Source organism: Cryptomeria japonica, chromosome 3 (assembly GCF_030272615.1).
Source record: "Cryptomeria japonica chromosome 3, Sugi_1.0, whole genome shotgun sequence".
Taxonomy (NCBI): domain Eukaryota; kingdom Viridiplantae; phylum Streptophyta; class Pinopsida; order Cupressales; family Cupressaceae; genus Cryptomeria; species Cryptomeria japonica.
This window is the reverse complement of record NC_081407.1, coordinates 798,222,910-798,243,052: the sequence shown is the minus strand read 5'-3', so window position 1 is coordinate 798,243,052 and position 20,143 is coordinate 798,222,910. Positions and strand designations below refer to the sequence as shown.

General features: G+C 36.4%; 1 protein-coding gene across 1 annotated transcript; it reads left to right on the top strand.

The window, feature by feature from the left end:
* Window positions 1-16,099: 16,099 nt before the first annotated feature.
* On the top strand, window positions 16,100-16,653 carry LOC131075824 (histone H4). The gene has a single exon (XM_058012724.2). It carries the CDS (start codon window positions 16,182-16,184, stop codon window positions 16,491-16,493), a length of 312 nt encoding a protein of 103 aa, XP_057868707.1. The 5' UTR covers window positions 16,100-16,181; the 3' UTR covers window positions 16,494-16,653.
* Window positions 16,654-20,143: the final 3,490 nt, after the last annotated feature.

Sequence of the window (20,143 nt, the reverse complement as noted above, 5' to 3'; positions counted from 1 at the left end):
TTATGCGTTTTAGAAAGGAAAAATTTTAAAGTCATTTGGGAGATAGAAATAAATTACTCATTTCCGCATTTTGGAAGAAAAAAGGGGTAAATTATTATTATTAAACGAAATTATTTCCTTTTTACTTGTAAAGTCGATATAGTATAAAAGTTGGATTTTTAGAAAATTAAATTAATCAAACGCCTTACCCGGTCAATAGTTCCGAATTATAAAAGTAGGACTAAAATTTATAGTGAGAAATTAAAATTTAAAACGCAATAAGAAATGGAAGTTTTTTAATTTTAAAGGAAAAATGAATAAGAGGGATTGAATAAGAGGTTTCCATTTTTCATCCATTTTATTTTAAAAATAAATGCCTAATTTCGAAATTGAAAATTAGGGCAAAATTAGGGTTCCTCCTTTTAATCTAGTTTTGTAGACATTTTGGGGGTTCTCTTTTGGAGGGGAAAATGGGGGAGAGAATGGAGTTTTTTCTTTCTTGCTTGGAGTTGCAGGTGGAGTTCTTCCTCAAATTCATGCCAAGAATGCTAATGGGAGGTAGGTCTCTTGTGTATCTTGTATTGCATTTAAAACCAAAAAGAAATGTGTTTGTTTCTCTCTTGAAAATCTGAGTTCTAGTTTGAAATCATGGTGGACATTGGATCAAGATTTTTGCCTTATGAGTTAGTAAATCTTACCTATCTAAGAGACTTTGAAACTGTTTTGTGTGTTTGAAGGAAAACCATGAACTGTTATTTGGAAATCTTCCCCCATTTTGATATTTTGGTTATTCTGAAAAAGAAACAAAAAAAAAGAGAAATGGCTGTGACTGTGTTTGTTTTAAAAAAAAAGAGGGTTTGCTGGAAAATATTGCAAAATAGTGTTTCCAAACTGTGTGTTTGATGAGTCATTCATCCTTTTGAAATGCTTACATATATTGTTTCTTTTAAATATATATATATATTTATTTAGCAAATTTTGAACTGCATTCTGGCAGTTTAGGGACTGGGTCTGGGTTTTGTTATTTTTACCAGAGATTTATGTTAAAAACGAAATAAAATAAAATGAAAAAAAAAATATATATATATATAAAAAAGGACATTTTATTACCCCCCCCCATCGCTGGGAGAGATAATGGCTACCACGGTAGCTACTGCTACTAGCTGGTAGTAGCGCTACCACTGGTAGAACTGCTACCAAATGGTAGCAGCGCTACCACTGGTAGAATTGCTACCAAATGGTAGCAGCGCTACCAAGGGGGCCCACGTGGTGTTCCACGTGGGTAACCCCAGTTTCATTGTGTTTATTTTTTTTAAAACTTTATTTATTAATTAGTTTTGTTTTTTTTTGTTGTTTTAAACAAAAGAAAACAATAAAACAATAAATTTAGGATATGTTAATAAAGAAATTAAAACAAAAAGGGGGAAGAAATTATATTGACTTTATATGGAGTTTTTTTTTATTATTTAAATTTAGACCTTTCTTCCTTATTTATTTAATATGATTTAAGTTGAGTAATAAATAATATATGGAATTTAGAATATTGAAAATTCGATAACTCATATAGAGATATATGTTTTTGCCACACTCTGATTTGTATAACTGGCAATAATAATTACTAATTATAAACTATGGTTAAATGTGGATATTTAATAAATGATATTTTAGGAATTTCTTATATCAACATATAATATTAATTATATGTGGCTTCTTGGTCCCTTCGTAACGAATACAGTCCGTGAATTAACCCTTAGTGTTCAGATGATAATTCTAATCGGATAGATATAATTGAGATTCACATATACTTGTTTTATATATATGCAAGGGATTTATAAATCGTTGGGGGGTGGGGGGGTACTAGTGCACAGTTCTAGACCAACATGTCAGTGATGTTTATCTAAGGATTAAGTAAAATACCCGAACGAGAATGCTTACATTTATGTGAACTTAGTTGGAAATCTTGTAGAGATGTATTTACTGACCGAAATGGTCATTTGTAGTATGGTGGTGATTGCCTAAAAGGCAAGATTGTAAAGACGTGTAAATATGTAACCTTAAATATATTAAATGCCAGAGGGGTCTTGCAGTTGAGCAGACCCGGAGATGTAGCCCTTTACGGGTGAACTCCGAGATCATATCTGTGTTGTGCGATGTTCTTTTAGCTTACTTTGTTTTATGCTTTAAATTATCATGAATGGTTGTATTCTTGCATAAGTGTATGATGGAAAATTAACGAATTTAAATCAAATGCACAAAATCAGACATCTTGAGGACTGTAGTAAATCAGATTCATAAGACAATGAAAATTATGATTATGGCAGAGTATTTAAAATACTATAATTTAAATTGTAATAGTGGAAAGAATCTTGCTAGAATACATCATTGGATTAACTTGTTATTAAGCATGTAAATTGAATAAATGAGTAAGGGAAATGAAGATAGAATTAATGTTATAATCTCTAAGTTGGAATATAAAGGATGATCAACAAGTAGGAAAATTACTTTTATCTTCTTAAATGAGCAACGCTATGTTAATGATCTTCCACTACAATGGATGAATATAATTAGTCATTTATGTTGCAATTATAACCAATAATCCTCACCAGATTAATTTTATAATTGGGTGAACTCAATTAGATGTCCATATTTTAATCCTTATAAAAAGGAATCCCTCATGATTGCTAAAATTGATCTAAAATGGGAAAATAATTGATTTGTTGTTTATACATTAAATCTTAGTAAAAGTATCTCTCGCATATTAACTTCATTTAACAAAAAGAAAAAAAAAAGAGTGATATGAAATCAGATAATTGTATTTTAATCCTAATAGAAGGATGTCACTATGATCTTATTATTCAAACCTTGAAATGATGAATAACATCTAGCTAACAATATCTTAAGTTAAAGGATGCACTCGTGTGTCCTAATGCATATCCACCCTAATAGAATTAGTCTATTTATTTGCTTTATCAAAACTTCGAATGAATTCTATGGCTACTCGCATTTTATCTTTCAAATAAGAACTACAACTCATTAGTTGGCTATGCATGAAATCGAATGAAGGGATCTCACTCTACTAACTGTAGTTAATCCTTAAGGAATGAATTTTTTTTTTATTAACCATGCTTTTAATATATAAGAAAGATATCAAATGTGGGTGAATATAATAAAATCAAATGAAGGAATCCGCATTCTATTAACCGTAGTTTAACCCTATATGAATGAATCTCGTTAAGCATATTTATAGCATTAAAGGATGATGTCAAGTGTGGATGGTTATCTTAAAACCCTAATGAACGAACTTTGTTATATTTAAAACGCTTGAACCTATTGGGAGGCCTCCTAATGAAATTATGAATTAAAGTGCATTGGGTAATTAACCTCTCGATGGCCTCCTAACCAACCAAGGTAAATGAACGCTTCCTAAAGTTATAAGGTGTCAAACCATTGAGCACATATTTAATCAAGATCTATGCATTATCTCGTAATTTAAATATCCAGTTTAATGGATCTAATGACGCAAGTTGAGTTAGGTGTGAGGTTATGTAATCGTGTTGGGAAACTCCTTAGGATCGTTTTAGCCTTCCGCTGTGATATCTAAGTTGTCAGATAACTCCAATGTATCTTAATGTTGTGTCTAATTATGAACTGAGTTAACTTCAAACTATCTTAATGTTGTAACTTTTCATTAACGCTCTTAATTATTATTTTAAAAAAAAAATTACACTCTATTTGAGTGTTTTTAACTTAAACCCTTAGGGGTTTCCTGGCGGGGCATTACAGTATGGCAAAGGCCTCCTCATTATGCAAAGAATGGGTTATGATGGTCAGAGTACTTTGGGACCTTGCAAACAAGGAAGACATGAACCACTGCTATTGGAATTAAAGCCCAAGGATAATACAGGCCTAGGCTTTCAAAAGGAAATCTTTCCTAACCTCATATTCAAAGGAAAACCCAACAAACCACTATATCAACCTATTGCAAAGAGGACACCTTTTACTATAAAAGCAGCATCAAACACCATCGCAACTCCCCCACCGAGGCTCAAAATCCCAACACAACCATCTAAAATGCCAATCATCCCACCGATCAAACCAATGATCCCATCAACAACAGGAATAACATCAATAGCACCATTAGCAGCAGCAACTATATCAGAACCCATAGTAGTATCTACGACACCAGTGATTCCAGCAGAAGCAGCAGAGTCAACACTACCAATACTCCCCGTATCGGATTCATTGATCCCTATCATCCTTCCTGCAGCTCTGATCATTTCATCTACAAAGGTACATCAACCAATCACACTTGCAGTGTTTAACACAAAGGACATCCCAGTATGGTATAGTAATTAGATACTGGAAAGTGATTCAGAGACCGACTCACATGAATGGGAATTTGATTCCATCTAGCTTAATACTTTAGATGAGGAAGACACATCACTACCTCCACCTTGCAAAGACATCCCTGTTTACGGAGAAGCACAGATAAAGACCTCTTGGGTTCCTGAGCTGGAAACTTCTTCCACATACCCTACATCACATCCTACGCCTGATTCTGATAGGGAGAGTACCATCAATGACCTTCACCACACTGTCTTAATCCTCACTGACACATCTAACGAACTTAACCTAATCAATGAAGTAATGCCCATTATCCATCCTGAACTCATCGAATCGAACCAATCAAATTCCCCGTGTCTTGACCTTTTCCAAAACGATGAGGCACTCGTTGACTTTTTGGAACTATGGGATAACATACCAAGCGGGGATTACAAAGCTGGATTTGCCATTGAACTTAATAGCACAACATACTTTGGGGCGGATGCCAAACCTTTCAGCTACAAAAATATAACAATAAAACATGGATCTTCTAGTGAAAACCACACCATGGCACTGTTTGATTCAACAAAAGTAAAAAGAAAGAGTGTATCCAATGGTGAAAACCTCTCTGAGGCACTTGAGGATGAAAGGTTTGACATCCTTCCCTGTAGCACACAACGGGAATGATCAATGATTCTCATCAAGGAAACAAAAGAATACAATGTGGGGACTCCTGAAACTCCTTACCACATACATCTGGGAAATCTTCTAACTCCAGAGGAACAACCTAAATTTCTAGAGTTCTTTCAAAAGCATCAGATCAACTTTGCATGGTCATATGCAGACATGCCTGGGCTTGATCCCGATTTAGTCATGCATCACCTCACCGTAGCAGAAGGAGCCAAGCCTGTCAAGCAGAATCTTCGTAAGATGCATCCTCAGATTGCAGTATTAGTCAAAGAAGAACTCAAGAAACTCCTAGATGTTGGTTTCATTAGACCAATTGATTATGCAGATTGGATATCCAATATTGTGCTTGTCGGCAAGCCAAATGGGGGCATTCGTATTTGCATTGACTTTAGAGATCTAAATAAGGCATGTCCTAAGGATGAATTCCCCCTACCAAACATTGAAATCATAGTGGACCTAACAACTGGACATGCCATGCTTTCACTCATGGATGGCTTTTCAGGATACAATCAAATAAAGATTGCACCAGAGGATCAACATAAGACAACCTTCACATGTCCATGGGGCACATACTGCTGGAATGTAATGCCTTTCGGCCTCAAGAATGCAAGAGCAACCTATCAACGAGCAATGACCACCATCTTCCATGACATGATGCATACCATAATGGAAGATTATGTTGATGACTTACTAGCAAAATCACTCACCAGAGAAGGTCATCTCGACATATTAGATAAAATATTTGATAGACTAGAACAATATCATGTTTGACTCAACCCAAAGAAATGTGTCTTTGGAGTAACCTCAGGGAAACTTCTTGGATACATTGTCTCCAGCAAAGGTATTGAGGTTGATCTAACAAAGGTCAAAGCAATCATGGACATGCCACCACCAAAGAATATCAGTTAGCTTAGGACATTACAAGGATGACTTCAATCCATCTGAAGATTCATTGCACAACTGGCAGATAAGTGTCACCCCTTTACACATCTACTACACAAAAACATCCGCTTTCAATGGGATGCCAGATGCCAGCAAGCATTTCAGATGCTTAAAGACTATCTCATGAATACATCGTTGTTGATCCCACCAGATCCAAGAAGATCGTTACTACTCTATATATCAGCAACAAGTACAACATTGGGTGTACTATTGGCACAACATAATGCAGAAGGGAAAGAGTGTGTTGTTTACTACATCTCTCGCACACTGGTTGGCTGTAGACTCAATTACACCCCTATTGAGCGAGCTTGCCTAGTAGTAATCTTGGCAGCCACTAAACTCAGACACTATCTGTTAACACACAAGGTGCAACTCATTGCAAAGATTGATCCACTCAAATACTTACTCAACAAAGCAGCATTGACTGGCCGCTTGGCCAAATGGGTGATGATTCTCAGTGAATTTGACATTGAGTATGTGGACCGTAAGGCTATCAAAGGACAAGTTATTGCAAATCAGTTGCCCGAGGCACCACTCATAGGCGATCATCCTCTCATTTCCAATTTTCCAGATGAAGAGATATTCAAGATCACAATAGAACACCATGGAAACTATACTTTGATGGTTCGTACACTAGGCATGGCTCGGGGGCAGGTATTTTGTTTATCACACCTCAAGGTGACAACATCCTGAAGTCTTAACATAGCAGAGTATGAGGCCTTGATCATAGGACTCGGGCTAGCTATACAATGGAAGTTACAAGAACTACAAGTATACGGTGACTCCCAACTGGTCATTCGACAAGCAACTGATGAATATTAGACAAAGGATGACAAACTCATGCCATACAAACAAATGGTGGAAAAATTAAAGGCATCATTTACTACTATCACCTTTGAGCAAATACCAAGAGATCAGAATCGCGCTGCTGACGCTATGGCTACCATTGCATCTCTCCTAGATCTTTCGCAGAATTCAACACGCTATGAGTTCTTGGTAGAACAGCTTTGGATTCTCGCTTATGATATCCCCGAATCCAAGATGATATGTCGCCTTGTTGGTTTTGAATCCCCATGGTACGGTGAGTTTTACATCTATCTCCAAGTTCACACCCTTCCTCCTAACCAATCGAATAATCAACGTAAAACCTTCATTCACCAAACCACTCGATATACCATTATTGTTGAAACCTTAAACCGACGCACTCTTGATGGTACTCTCCTTCAATGTTTGGAATAGGATGAGATAACAAAGGCCTTGGAAGAGGTACATGAAGGAATTTGTGGAACTCATGCAAGCGGTTCGTCACTAGCTAAGAAACTCTTGCGCACTGGATACTATTGGCCATCCATGGAAAAAGACTCCTACTACTTTGTCAAAAAGTGCAAGAAATGCCAAGTTCATGGAGACCTGATACATGCAACAGCACAAGAATTGCAACCAATCACAACACCATGACCTTTTTGTCAATGGGACCTTGACCTTGTGGGTAAAATCCATCCATCTTCATCCAATGGCCACGAATTCATTATTATCGCCACCGAATATTTTACAAAGTGGATCGAAGCTGTTCCACTTACCCAAGTTACCGGCAAGCAGATCGCCTCATTCATCCTCAATTACATCATATGTCGGTATGGTGTACCCATGTCCATCATCACAGATAACGGTCTTCCTTTCAAAAAGCAAGATGTCTGTGAACTCAGTGAGAAATTTCACATCCAACACCGCTTTTCCATGCCCTATTACCCACAAGGAAATGGTCAGGTCGAAGCATCGAATAAAAACATATTGAGGATCCTAAAGAAGACAGTCAATGATGTCGGTCGTGATTGGCATGTTCAATTGAATCCAGCACTATGGGTGTATCGAACTAGCATTTGAACCCCTACAGGAACAACTCCCTACTCATTGGTCTATGGTGCAGAAGTTATTTTACCTATTGAGGTTGAGATACCATCACTACGGGTTTCCTTGCACAATCTCATTGATGATGAAGCATATAGAGTATCCTGTCTTCAAGACTTAGAGCTACTTGATGAGAAGCGACAAGCTGCATACAATCACCTCAAGGCCTATCAGCAGCGCATGAGCATAAGCTATAATCATTGAGTTAGACCTCGTACATTCGAGGTAGGTGATCTTGTTCTTTGAGAAAATCCTCGTAACCAACCCAACCGCGAACATCACGGAAAGTTTGAATCAAACTGGCTGGGTCCATATGTTGTCACTGCTGTATTTGGGTCCGGGGCATATCAGTTGGCTACTTCAAAAGGAGAACCACTAGCAGATCCGATCAACAACATGCACCTCAAACGGTTTTATACATAAGTTGCACAGAGCATCAGGCTCCCATATATACTAGCAAAAACATCAAAAAACATCCAGATAAAGGTCCTGAAGAAACATACAAAAAACATCAAAATAGTAAAGAAAAAAATCATGCATCCAAACGATGAACAACCACTTCGGTGACACCTTGGGTAAGTGCGATGGTGAAAACTTGGCAAACAGGCGCCACTTGTAAGGGCTATGGCTCCATCGTCTTTCAGGATTGTTGCGATCACATCCACTACATTCATTCATCCATCCGTCCAAACCATGGTTCGTTATTGATCTGCAAATAAGGATAGTCCTTCATGCATCTTACATCTCACTTTTTCATTGTCATGTCTAAACTGAGGGCAATGCCCTTAACCTATTGATGAAAGTGGATTCTACATTGGTTTGTGATTCATTAAGTTCTTCATTCAAAACTATCTCACAAAAATATCAAAAACATTCCAAAATCATCTCACAAAATCCACAAACATTCCAAAATTGTCTCACAAAATCCAAAAACATTCAAAATGTCTCACAAAATCCAAAAATATCAGAAAACATCGAAAATCAAACAGAAAAACATGGCAACACATTGTACATACTCATCCAAGCAGAGACCAAACAAACATTGAAAAATACTCGCACGATGATCACTTCTCAACATCGACCAAACAATCAACATCAACACTCAAACTGTCTTCAACAAGGATGCATCCTTCCTTACCAAAACAAAGACAAAATGAAGTTTTCTTTGACAAGAAAATTATGTGTTAAGCTATCAAATACTTGGTTGATTTGTGAGTAATTCATTCGTTTATATGTATTAGGTTCCTACAACATTGTTTGTGTATCTTTTGCAGATTATTCCAATGAAGTTCTGGGGCATGTACTAATGGTGTCTACGTGGGAAGTTCACTAAGCTACATGATCTTATGCAAAATGCAGTCATAGATCACTATGGCTTGCTGACTACAGCGTATACCTCGACCATATGAGCATGAACCATTCCCAAGGATCCATATTCTTTATTCTTTATGTATATACTGTTTTGTTTGCACGAACAATGTTCCTTCTTTGGTTCCTCCTCATCCAATTTGGATAAAGGTTTTTGTCTCTTGTTAAGGTGTGAACTTGTCTTAGGATATGATCAGCGCAAGATCAAGGAGGATGATCCGAATCATGCATGAATGGAGATGATCCTTGTCTGTTCTGCAAGCAATACTCTGGTCAACTTGACCCATTATATCAAGTTGTTTGTATTAACTTGCTATATCAAATCCATGTAAGAAATACTCTGGTCATCTTGAATCATTATGTCAAGATGCTTGTATTTTCTTACAACATGTTAAATCTCGACGATGAAAAATAAAGCACTATGGATTGTCATTTCATCTCATCTGTTTATATGTTGCATTCTGTTGCATATTGCCCATCCATTCACTCATTCATATGTATGATTTTTGTATGCCAATGTGAACAAAGTTAAAATGAGCAAGTTCTGCGACAATTGAGCTGGTCTTAGATACAATTGCGACCAAGTACTCTGATACATCATCAATGCATCATGCAAAGTCTAAAATACCTTGCATTCATCATGGTCATATCATCATCATTACATTTAGTTGCATTTTGCATCAAGAACATTTCATATCATTTTAGTTGGTTAAAATGTATATAGTTCATTATCATTTATTAAATGTGAGTCTTCTTATATCATTTTATCATTGCATAACGTTTAGATTCATTCATATAAACCAATTGTTCCTGGTTGTAATAGCCATTTACTATGCATTCATTTAGTGTTAGTTATCCATTATCATATTATCATCCTTTATTATCCTTTATCATGTATCATTGCATACATTCATTTATCTATTCATTAGTTAAAAAGTGGATTCATTCATCCATTATTAAGTGTCTTATTATGCTCATTTTAGGATTCATTTACAATGCATTCATTATCCCTTTTTAATTGCATTAAGGTGCAGTTATTAAACCATAAGTTATATTATCATCACATTATCATTTTTACTTAAATCATATTTTAGGCATTTAGCATCATAAAAAACCATTTGTTTCAAACATTGGTTCATACATTATAGCATATGCATTCATTTAGAAATCATCATTTAAACATTTGTACTTTACATTTTGTTTATCCACATATACATGAAATAAATCATTCATTCAAAAGCATTACATTAACATCATTGAATATCATTATCCCATCATTGTGCTAATATAAAGTACAAACTACTATCTATACCATCACAAATCATCATTTTTGTTATGCACACATAAAGCATCATAGCATTGCATACATCAGGCATTCTATCCCACAACATCAAAATGCACACACACACACACACACACACACACACACACACACACACACACACACACACACACACACACACACACACGTATATATATATATACCTGCAACCACACATTAGCATCCAACATCATACAACATGCATATAGACATCATGTAAAGATAAATCATTATAACACATGCATATAGGAATCATCTCATCAACACATACATATAGCAAAGTACAAGTATCCATCTAAGCATAAACTCCATACATATAAAAAATGCATATCATCAAAAAATGGGGATCTCCTCATATATATCATCTCATGTATCAAAGTACAATGAAGTCTACGAAAATCGGCTACTAAGAGCCATCTAAGATACAGTCCAAAAATAACAATGATAACATACATGCATGCAAAATGCTCTCTCAGATGCCACTCTGACTAGATGCTACACCACCATCACCACCTGCTCCACCACTAGTCCCCACACCATCCGATCTATCTCTTCGTGGAGGCCCCATCAAACCCCCACTAGCTCCTACACCCCCTGACCTATCTCTCCGTAGATGACCCACCACACCCCCACTACTCTGCATCCTCTGAGATCACTATGATTTGGCCTGTTGCATCTATGAATAGCTCAGTGCTTGCTGACTAGCTGGCACTACCTACTCATATAGACCCCGCCAATAATCAACCTCTCCACCTACTCTCTGTACCTCCCTTGCCAATGCCTCCACATACGGCCCCTATCCCTGTACTCCCTCCAAAACCCTCACTCTCTCCTGCAACTGGACCACCCTGTCAACGACCTGATCTCTCTCCTGCAACACTATAGTCAACTCTGACTCTCGTGCAAATAGCTGCACATCTCTCGCTACAACCTCTGCCTCCAAATCCTCCACCCGTGTCTCGGCTGTTGTCAATCAAGTATGCAAATGTGCTAGTGTATGCTCCCGAGGATCACCACCCCCTGTCGCTCCCTCCCCTGTCTCTATAGGTGCCTCTCCAGTGGCTCCCTCCCCTCTGTCCATCGGTATCTCCCTCTCCATACCTCGACCACCTAATCTAATACATGTGCGCTAACACGCACGGTCCCCAGGCAAATCGGGTCCCCTCTGTCATAATCTGCTCTATAACCTATCCCCACCCAACAGCTAGACCATGCGACCGCCTACCAGGACATAGTAGCTCTCCCACGATCCCAGACAAAACTGCTGGTAATGGCTCGTACAACGTCGCGATATCCTCCCAGACTATGGAGTCGTCATCAATGAACATGTCCTCATCGAATAATCGCTGCACCGTTAGAGTCCCCCATGATCTATCATATGTAACTAGCTCACCCCGAATGGGAATATGTAGGATGCGCCATACATCCTCCAGTGTCACTGTCATCTCCCCCTATGCTAGGTGAAATGTGCACGTCTCACTATGCTAGCGCTCTGCCAAGGCTGTAATCAAACCGTGATTCATCCGAATCACAGATATATGCATCACATCATACAACCCAGTCGCTGCAATGCAATCAATCTCGACCTCTGTCAGTCGATCGCGTAACCCCTAGGTAGCATGATGTCTCTCGCGCAACTGTAACACGTGTAGATCCTCCTGCACACGGGCATTAATCAATCATCATCAGTTGTTTTGTTTTCAAACTTTCTTAAGTTTAAACCTAGACTATCAACATATACTTTTATCAAGTATCTTTGGGTCTCAATAGGTAAACAATCATGGCACACCTAGACTTCAACAGATATTTATCATAATGACCTAAGTCTCATTAGGGTTGCTATGGTTCAAAACAACTCTCACTTCACATCCCTATTCATCCATCATTGGCATCGGGAGATTTTTGTTCACACAAACTGGTGCATCTATTTTCCTCAACAAATGTGCTACTTCCTAAACAATAGCGCTACTTCCTAAGCAAAAGCATTAAACCCCTAACACAAACGCTTAATCAACCCTACAAAAGCGCTCAAATTGCAAAAACGCTACAAGACCTACGCAATAGTGCTGCTTAAAGACAAAAACGCTCAATTGACCCCTCAATAGCGCTAAACAAACAATAACGCTTAAACATGCATACAATAGCGCTTATATTTTCACAAGTGCTCAAACAACAGCCCCATAGCACCATTGCGGCACAAAAGCGCTAGTTAATTGGACAAAAGTGCCAAAACATAGTTTCAGCGCTCTTATCCTGACTCAACTTGGACTCAGCAAAAAACATGACAAAAATGCGTAAAATTCAAAATTTCAAATTTGCGTACCGTTGGTCCGTAGTCGTCTGGCTGTTGGAATCGCCAAACTCACTCGAAACGGTGCTCTACAATGGGTACCGACATTCTGACTGCTGCTCACTCCTCCAAAATGTCACTGTTAGAGCTCTGAATTCACTATGGTCACGGTAACAAATGACCCTGTTTTCACCCCTTTCCCCCCATATAAACCCTTCGCCGTCATCGTAATTTTCCCCCGCTGACCGCCGTGGTCCCCGTGAACTTCTTGAGCCTCCCATTTCTCCATTTTATCTCCAGTTTCTTCTATTTTTCACCCGTATTGCTCACTTCTTTTCTTCTATCACCCTGCCAATTTTCATTCTTTTTCTAGAGATTGCCCGATTTTTCAAAAAATTTCGGCCCATCTCTCAAGGGGGCATACCACCCACTAAATTAACATTTATGGGGCACATTTCTTCGCACCTATTTTTCTTTCTTTGAAACGATACGATAAACTGCACCGTCTCAAAGATGGGCAAATGTAGTCACATAAATCTGTCCAGTTTAATTAAATAAATATTTGCTATTTATTTGATTAAAAATCCACTAGCCATCAGTTAATTAAATTAAATATTTAATTAACTCATCTTCAAATATTCTCCTATTAATTAAATAAATTATTCAATTTATTTTAATTAATTCATTCAACCAAAATCACAAATCAATTAAATGAATAAATACTATTTATTTAATTTAATCCCCTATTCCTCTTTTAAATAAATTAAATCAAACATTTATTTAAATCATTTATCCCCCCCCCAACTTGCATTTTCATACAAATGCAACTTGCACACATTTATTGAAATAAATTAATTTATTTTAAATAAAAATCCTATTTTCCCTCACCCACCAAACCCACTTGCAAATCTAATCCCCTTCTAGATTCTTCTAACCCCCTCCTAATTAGCCTAATCCATCCCCTAATTATTGTCACATTCCTAAACAACTTGGAGTCACTTCTCGAGACTTCAAAGTCTTTGAAAAACATTTAATGCTTTATGTGTTCAACAATTTAACCTCCAAAGTCTTCCAAAACCACTAATGGCTCTTACATGACCATTTATGGTTATTTCAACTTACACTCATGTGTCTCCTCAAGCATTTATTGCTTTGACCATGGTTATCCCTTTTGCCTTTGCACAAGAGTTTATCCATTGGATAAAAGCTTTATTCTTTTAATAAAGAATTTATTCACTCAACCCAACCTTGACCCTAACCCCCAAGTTAACTCCTAGGTCATGTCAAACATTTAATGCTTATTCCCTCTCCTCTCAACCTATCTCACATTGACACTTGTCATCTTGGGATTGGGTTGAAAGCCCTCACATGGATTGAATTTCATTCAATCCCGACCCTTGTTGAGATTACTCAATCTCAACCATCCATTGCTCCATTTTACCTATAAATAGAACCCATTTCTTCATAATCCAGATCCTGAAAACTTGTATGCATTTAATCTATAGTGAATTTTAGAGAGCATTTAGCATAAATCACTAATATATTGTTATCTTGGACTAAAATAAATCTTAGTTCTTTTTCATAATATGTTTAATTAGTTTGTTTTACACTTGCATAGCATAAGCTTGAGATCATCTACAATCTTGAATCTCCATAAGCATCCATAGTGCAAAAAGCTGCTGAGAGCTACACTATTTTGGAACTTGGAGAGGAGAGGAACAAACGAGGAGCTAAGAACATGTTAAGAGGCATTTGGAGATGCCTTCTTATATTTGTGTCATTTATTAAATATGTTAGCATGATCTTAGTATCTCTTTTGATATGCCTGCTTAGGTTAATCTTTGGTTGAATAACACTGACATTAATCCTGTTTCTTGTTGTTTTTGGTGTGTTTGTCCTTTTTGCAGAGCATCAATTTATGTTTGCACCGATTAAATATCAGGTGGTCTATTAAACTCACAACGATTGATATCGGGTGTTAAGGATAGTGTTCGAAGTATTAAATATAATCATACACCGTTTGGCATACACCGATAATTATTGGGTGTTAAATATACACCGGTTGGTTAATAAAACGCCATACACCATTATAGCGAGGGGGCATGATCAAGTGATGTCTTGATTGGCCATGTCCAAAAGACATGGCCGGTCAAGGCATCACTTGACCGTACCCAGCCCACTATATATGTCAAATGGTATGTGTGGGAATGGACATTGAAATTTATAAATGCTCCTCTCTCCTGCCACACAAAAGAAGATAATCAGATTCATATAATAATTCAGTAATAGATAAAACAAGATAATACTAAGTAGAATATAACTTGCATATTGAATGTAAATTGAACATCATTTACAGTGAGCAAACTTAGAGGTTGTAGTATTCTAAAGGTTTGTTTCGAGTGGAGAATTGGAACTTGAGTCCTCGTGGGGTTTGACCATCCTTCACAATGGTTCAACTTTCCTCCTCTACAAGATATACGTACATATAACTTTCTACTAAAATTCATACTCTCAACATGAATTGTACTTTGCTCATTTTTGCAACAAATCATTTCTATCACAATGGGTTCATAAGCTCACCATAATTTTGAGCTAGTAAGAAGGAATGAGTACAAGGCTTCCAATAGACATCTTTGGTTTGCTCCATGTCTCACTAATCAAAGAAAGATAAAAATATACAATGATAAAGTGAATCTCTTATTTAGCAAAGCTAGAAATGTTTCCATTAAGGTGATATTTATGCTCTATAATCACAACCTCTTCCAAATGTGATTTACAACTAGAGACTTTTATAAACATAGAAAGGTAGATTTCTGTAAAGCATAATGCATGAAATTTATATTTTCAAATTACACAAACATTATTTTATTAACTTAATGATGATATTTTTTTAATGTTATATAAAAGCTGAAAATAAATTTTCCTCTTGCTAGCATTATTCCATAGAAAACACAAAGCACCTAAAGCTAAGCAACAATACTCTACTCTATTTGAGAAAATGGCTTTGAAACCTTGCTCTTTAGAAAATGACACCATCAAATTTTAAACATTTACATAAAGCAAAGACGAGTTTTAAAATTCATGGAGTCCAAAACAAACCACTAAGCGCGTCCCACTTCGACGGATCCTCAAAATTTAAAATACAACCAATCAGCAATCGAACAGGGATATCCAATGGTCACAATTCCATCTTGGCATTCGCCCCGGATCACCAGAGATCCAACGGCCAAAAAGGCTGGGGATTGTGAAGCATCTCCTATAAAACACACGGCTGGCAATGATTAAATCAGATCAAAGCGGGGCATTTGAGAGCAATTTTTGGTTGAAGGGTTTCAAAGTTGAGCAGTCGATCGAAGAAAGATGTCTGGAAGAGGCAAGGGCGGTAAGGGGCTCGGCAAGGGAGGAGCGAAGAGGCACAGGAAGGTCCTTCGAGATAACATTCAGGGTATCACCAAGCCTGCCATCAGGCGTCTGGCCAGAAGAGGAGGCGTCAAGCGTATCAGTGGTCTTATCTATGAGGAGACCAGAGGTGTGCTGAAGATCTTCTTGGAGAATGTCATAAGAGATGCTGTTACATACACTGAGCACGCTCGTCGCAAGACTGTTACAGCCATGGATGTTGTGTATGCCCTAAAAAGACAGGGCAGAACCCTCTATGGCTTCGGCGGTTAGATATGCTGCTTTTACTTTTTATTTATTTTTGGTGTTTTTCAACACCACTTCCTTGATGGAACTGTCTGTTCGATGCCTTTACTTTGAGCAGGGCTGGTTTACCAAAAAACTGGTAATTTTGTTATATATTTGAAATAAAAGTGGGGTATAATTTTGAGTTCGTTCTGAGTATTGCTAGTTTGGAAAAGTTACGTTTCCCGGTTTTTACTGATGCAATTCTAAAGAATGTGCTTGAGTTCGTGTGAATCGGTAAATGCAGTTAAGGGAGAGCTGCTGTATGGGGATGCAGAGTCTAGGGAGGGTTTCTATTTAGGGATCCCCTTGCAGACAAGTGGGGTTGCTGGGGTTACTAGATAAGTACTGTTATATAATTACAACAATTGCTATTTTTTCTTTTCTTTTCTTTCTCAAAAAGTTTAATAAGAGTTAATAAACTGCCATGAGATCTGACCAAAACAGTAAACACATAACAACTATAAATAGACTGACTGTTGAGCATGGACAACTGCAAATAGACTATAGAGTATAAACAACATAAAAAGATGCAGTATAACAACATGAAATGCAGTCTAACATGATGTAGGGCAGTCCAGAAAATACAATTTTACAAGCCCTACAATGTCATAGATATCTGTCTGGAACAATAAATACAATACATAGCACCAGCAAATATGATGTAGGGCAATAAATACAATACATAGCACCAGCAAATATAATGTAGGGCAGTCCCAAATTAAGTGCAAGTCTTACACGACACAGAAGGGGAACACCATTATAGTTTAACAAGCCCTACTATGACACAGAAGGGGAACATCCTAGCAAAACATAGAAGGAAACAACAATCGTCTTTGCAAGAGATGCATAAGACTTTAAGCTATACAAATATGTGGACAACATTGTAGTTTAACAAGCCCTATAAATTGGTATTTACAATCGAATCCACAAGCAATCACTGAATATCTGCATGTAGCTTGATGCATTGGATTTGGGAATCTGTCTTTGGAATATGCCTGTCGCTGAGAAGAAAATATGGAACAACTGAGACAGTAAAATAACAACAATCATCTTTGCAAGAGATGCACAAGACCTCAAGCTATACAAATTTCTTTCTTGCCGAGCAGCGGGTCAACTTGACACTTAATGCATTGGATTTGAAAAATAGTTGTGAAGTTTTTGAAATCTGCCTGTAACTTGATGCATTGGATTTGAAAAATAATTGTGATGTTTTTGAAATCTCCCTGTAACTTGATGCATTGGAATTTGCCTGTAGCTGAGAGTAAAATATGGAATAAGTGAGACGGTTAAATATGTGAAAGGAAAGTTTTAGTAATACAAATTTGTGATGGTCTTCGTAGTTTTTAAAAACTGTTTTACATAAAAAAAAAATGTGTTTCATATCTGCATCCTTATGGTAGAAGGGACAAACACCAAGCATCTAATCTTCTAACACCACTAGTTGGGTTTTGCATAAATTTTAAAATTTTTGATTTCCAAATTTGATCAAAGATTTAAGTACAATTTTTTTTTAGTAAATTTGTGCGTCCATCTGGTTTTCAAGCGCATTCATTTGTAATTACCGAACATTTGAATCTTCTAACCACTAATTGTGTTTTGCATTAATTTTTGATTTCCAAATTTGAACAAAATGTTTAGTCAGTAAATTTGCACTTCCATTCCATCTGGGGTTCAAGCGCATTCATTTCTAATAATTTAAATTCACGTATCTCATTTGTAGACTTGTCTTCCAACATTTAATTTCCCATTTTCATTCAATTAATTTTGTTATAGGGGAAACGACCCAGTAGTTGAGCATGTTCCAATTGTTGTGAGGGTTGTTGATACCTTTTGTTCCAAAAATTGAACAAATAAAACCTATTGTTTGAAACAAAAAATATCAATTTTTGTTAGGAAATGTACCAACAATTGTTAGGAAATGTACCAATAGTTGTTAAGAAATGTACTAATATTGTAAAAAGTAACCAATCAGGTGATGCCACATCGGCTGCACAACTATTGGGGTCTCTAATGCACGCCTATTGGTCTCACTTTTTTTTGGGGCTGTTTTGGACACCTTGGCAAAAAGCATGCTGATGTGGCATCATATTTGATGATGTGGCCCTGAAACCTTAGTTATAAGCAGGGGACTTGCCAAGTAAGCTGCTGTAAAAAAATCGGAGTGATTTGAAATTTCCAAGTAGGATTTTGAGAAGCGTGAAGTTAGGGTGCACGACTACTGGGTCCTTTCCCCTATTTGGTTTATCTCATTCATGATTTGGGACTTTAAAAAATAGCTCTAAAAAAATAGAGCTCAATCTGCAATGTAGTACAGTTCAGCTTAAAAATTTAAGTTTTTAAATTGAAGGTAGGTGGTGGTCCCATGATTAGTGTAGTTCAGTTAAAAAGATTTAGCTCGGTTAATTTTTGGAATATTTTAAAGCGGGTGATCTAGGTGGTGGTCCCATGATTAGTGTAGTTCAGTTAAAAAGATTTAGCGCTCTTAAATTTTCAAGGTTAATTTTTGGAATATTTTAAAGTGGGTGATCTCATGAAATTTGTAGTGCATTTCAGCTTAAAAATTTAAGTTTCTAAATTGAAGACAGCTGGTGGACCCATGAATAGTGTAGTTCATCTGAACAAAATTGTGTCTACCTTTGTTTTGTTCAATTTTAACAATGAATTTTGACTGAATTATACAGGAATTGAATAAAATTCTTGTCATTTTAATTTTAAAGAATCTTTATAAATAGATGTTGAATGATCTATTAAACTTTTTATTTTAGATTTCATATACCAATGACAATGAAATTTTAAGCTGAACTACACTATTCATAGAACCCAACATTCATTCTAAATTTTAGATGAATTTTCTATAAATAATTTTAAAATAACTAATACAGATCCAAGTTAAGTAAATTATTGGTGTAAAACACTAAACCATCAAAATTCCGAATGGTTGCACGTATTAGACAGTAGTGGTGCTATCAGTAATCCATACCAACTTTACCATTCAAATGCAAGGCAGGAGTGGAAGAGACGCTGGCCATTTCAAACTATTCAATGTCATAATTTGTTACAATAATCTCACTTCATTAGATTTTAACTATTCTTGACTTTTTTATAACTTCATATTTGTCAATGTTTTTGATAATATTAAGTAGCAAAAACAAACCTTTAACAACTCATTATTTTGAGATCAAAAAAGTATAGAATGAATAGATTATAAAAAAAACAAGGAAAGTAACCAAATGCTTCTAGATCAAAGAAAACAACAATATCATTGTAATGGAACATTAAATTCTGAAGTTTATATTTAAATGAAAATTGAGCACAAGCATAAATTCATGAAATTGTTGCACTATAAAGAGTAAGTGCAAAGATTGCTAATGTCATACAAATTTTTATTTAAATGTCATACAAAATTTATCTTGAATATGTACAAACAATAAGCTAAATCATTTTTCATTAGAAATTGATTGAGATATCTTAAGCATTGCTTGTCCGATAGAATTAAGGGCAACAACTAGGTTCATTTGCACATTAACTTTCTATTCTTCCAACTTGATCAACTTTTCATCATTTGGTTCTTCCTTTATTTAATCGTCATTCCATTAAATAATTCTCTTTTCCATGGCATTTCATATGACCCTCTT